The sequence below is a fragment of the Chlorella variabilis genome, assembly GCF_000147415.1.
Source record: "Chlorella variabilis unplaced genomic scaffold CHLNCscaffold_410, whole genome shotgun sequence".
NCBI lineage: Eukaryota > Viridiplantae > Chlorophyta > Trebouxiophyceae > Chlorellales > Chlorellaceae > Chlorella > Chlorella variabilis.
In genome coordinates this window covers 1-1,507 of record NW_005434816.1, presented here as the reverse complement: position 1 = coordinate 1,507, position 1,507 = coordinate 1, and the positions used below count along the sequence as shown (strand labels likewise).

The 1,507-nt window shown below is 72.5% G+C and overlaps 1 protein-coding gene across 1 annotated transcript; it reads left to right on the top strand.

Moving 5' to 3' along the window:
* Positions 1 to 490: 490 nt before the first annotated feature.
* On the top strand, positions 491 to 1,338 carry CHLNCDRAFT_55845 (hypothetical protein; the record flags this gene model as incomplete). The annotated part of the gene is made up of 3 exons (XM_005842553.1): positions 491 to 540; positions 664 to 742; positions 1,021 to 1,338. Coding segments are annotated over 3 exons (447 nt in total), but the record flags the coding sequence as incomplete, so codon positions are not given.
* Between the last annotated feature and the right edge of the window lie 169 nt (positions 1,339 to 1,507).

Genomic DNA, 1,507 nt, shown 5'->3' with positions numbered 1-1,507 from the left:
GCGGCAGCCACATGTCGTCATCCGCGCCATACCCCTCAAACCGGCACAGGTACCGCGTGCCACTCCCCCTGCCCCGCTGATCGATGACGCCTTCCATGGTGCACCACTCCTCAGCCTCCTGCGGGTCCAGGCGGGCGGGGGAGGAGGCAGAGGGGGGCGCGGCGGCAGGGGGCGCGGCGGCAGCGGCAGGCGCGGGCTGTGCGGCGGCGGGCTGTGCGGCGGCAGGCGGCGTGGGCGTGGGCGCAGGCATGGTGGTGGTGGTGGGCGGCGGCGGCGGCGCGGCAGGCAGCGGCTGGCATACGGGCTGTGGGGGCTGGCTGGCTGGCTGGCTGGCTGGCGGCGGGCTGGCGGGCTGGCGTGCGTGCGGCCGGGCGATGGGCATGGCGGCGGCAGCAGCGGCGGCGGCGGCAGCGGCGGCGGCGGCAGCGGCGGCGGCGGCGGCAGGCAGTGTAGGCGGCGCAGGCGTGGGCTGGGCAGGGGCAGCGACAGCATGGCGGAGGTCGGCGGGGGGGCCTCTTTGGTCTGGTGTGGGAGTGTGTGGTGGGGTGTGGATTGGAGGTGCTGCGTGTGTTTGGTGGTGGCGAGGCCGGCGCCGGCATGCGCACTTGTGCCAACCTGCTCCGCCTGCCGCCGCCGCGTGTCGCTCCTGGCCCTCCCCCGCAGGCGTGCCCAGCGTGCCGATGTGCCTGTGGAGTATGTGCTGAGGGTGGGCGGGTTTGAGCTGGAGAAGGTGGAGGACCAGGTGGGGCCGCGCTTTCCTCCTGGCCGCGCTTTCCTCCTGCCTGGCCAGGCCTGCTGCCCTTCCGGGCCTGGCCTGCCGCCCTGGCCAGCTGGGGCGCTGCTTCCCTGCGGCTGGCCTGCCGCTACTCTCTGGCCCTGCTGCTCAACTGGCCTGCTGCTCATCTCGGGGGCTGCATGCAAGCCTGGCCTGCTGCTCACGGCTGTTCCGCCCTGCCTCGCCCGATGCCTCCTCCCCTCCCACCACCCGCCCACCCGCCCCCCGGCTTCCTTTCGGCGCAGGTGATGGCTGAGGAGAAGCACCACCACCACCACCATGAGCACGAGCACGAGCACGGGCACGACCACGACTGCGCCGGCGCCGGCTGCAGCCATGAGAGCCACTCCCACAGCCACGAGGCCCACTCCCACGACCACGACCACTCCCACGAGCACGCCGGCGCCAGCGCCGCCGCCAGCAGCAGCGGCAGCGACCACGAGTGCGCGGGGGCGGGGTGCAGCCACGAGAGCCACTCCCATGGCGGCCACAGCCACAAGCACCACGACGATGCGGTGGGCAGCGTGAGCGTGACGATCGTGGGGGACATGGATCTGGACAAGGTGAGGGGGCCGCCTCGCTTTTTGGGGGTACAAAAATCGGTGCTCGCCTTTCTTTGTTCATGCCAGTGCCGCCTTTCTTGTCCCTCTGCCAGTCCCGCCTTGTTGGCAGCCCTGCCTGCCTGGTGGCTCAGGCAGCGTTTGGCTGCAGAAGCCCTGCCGTTTTGGCAAC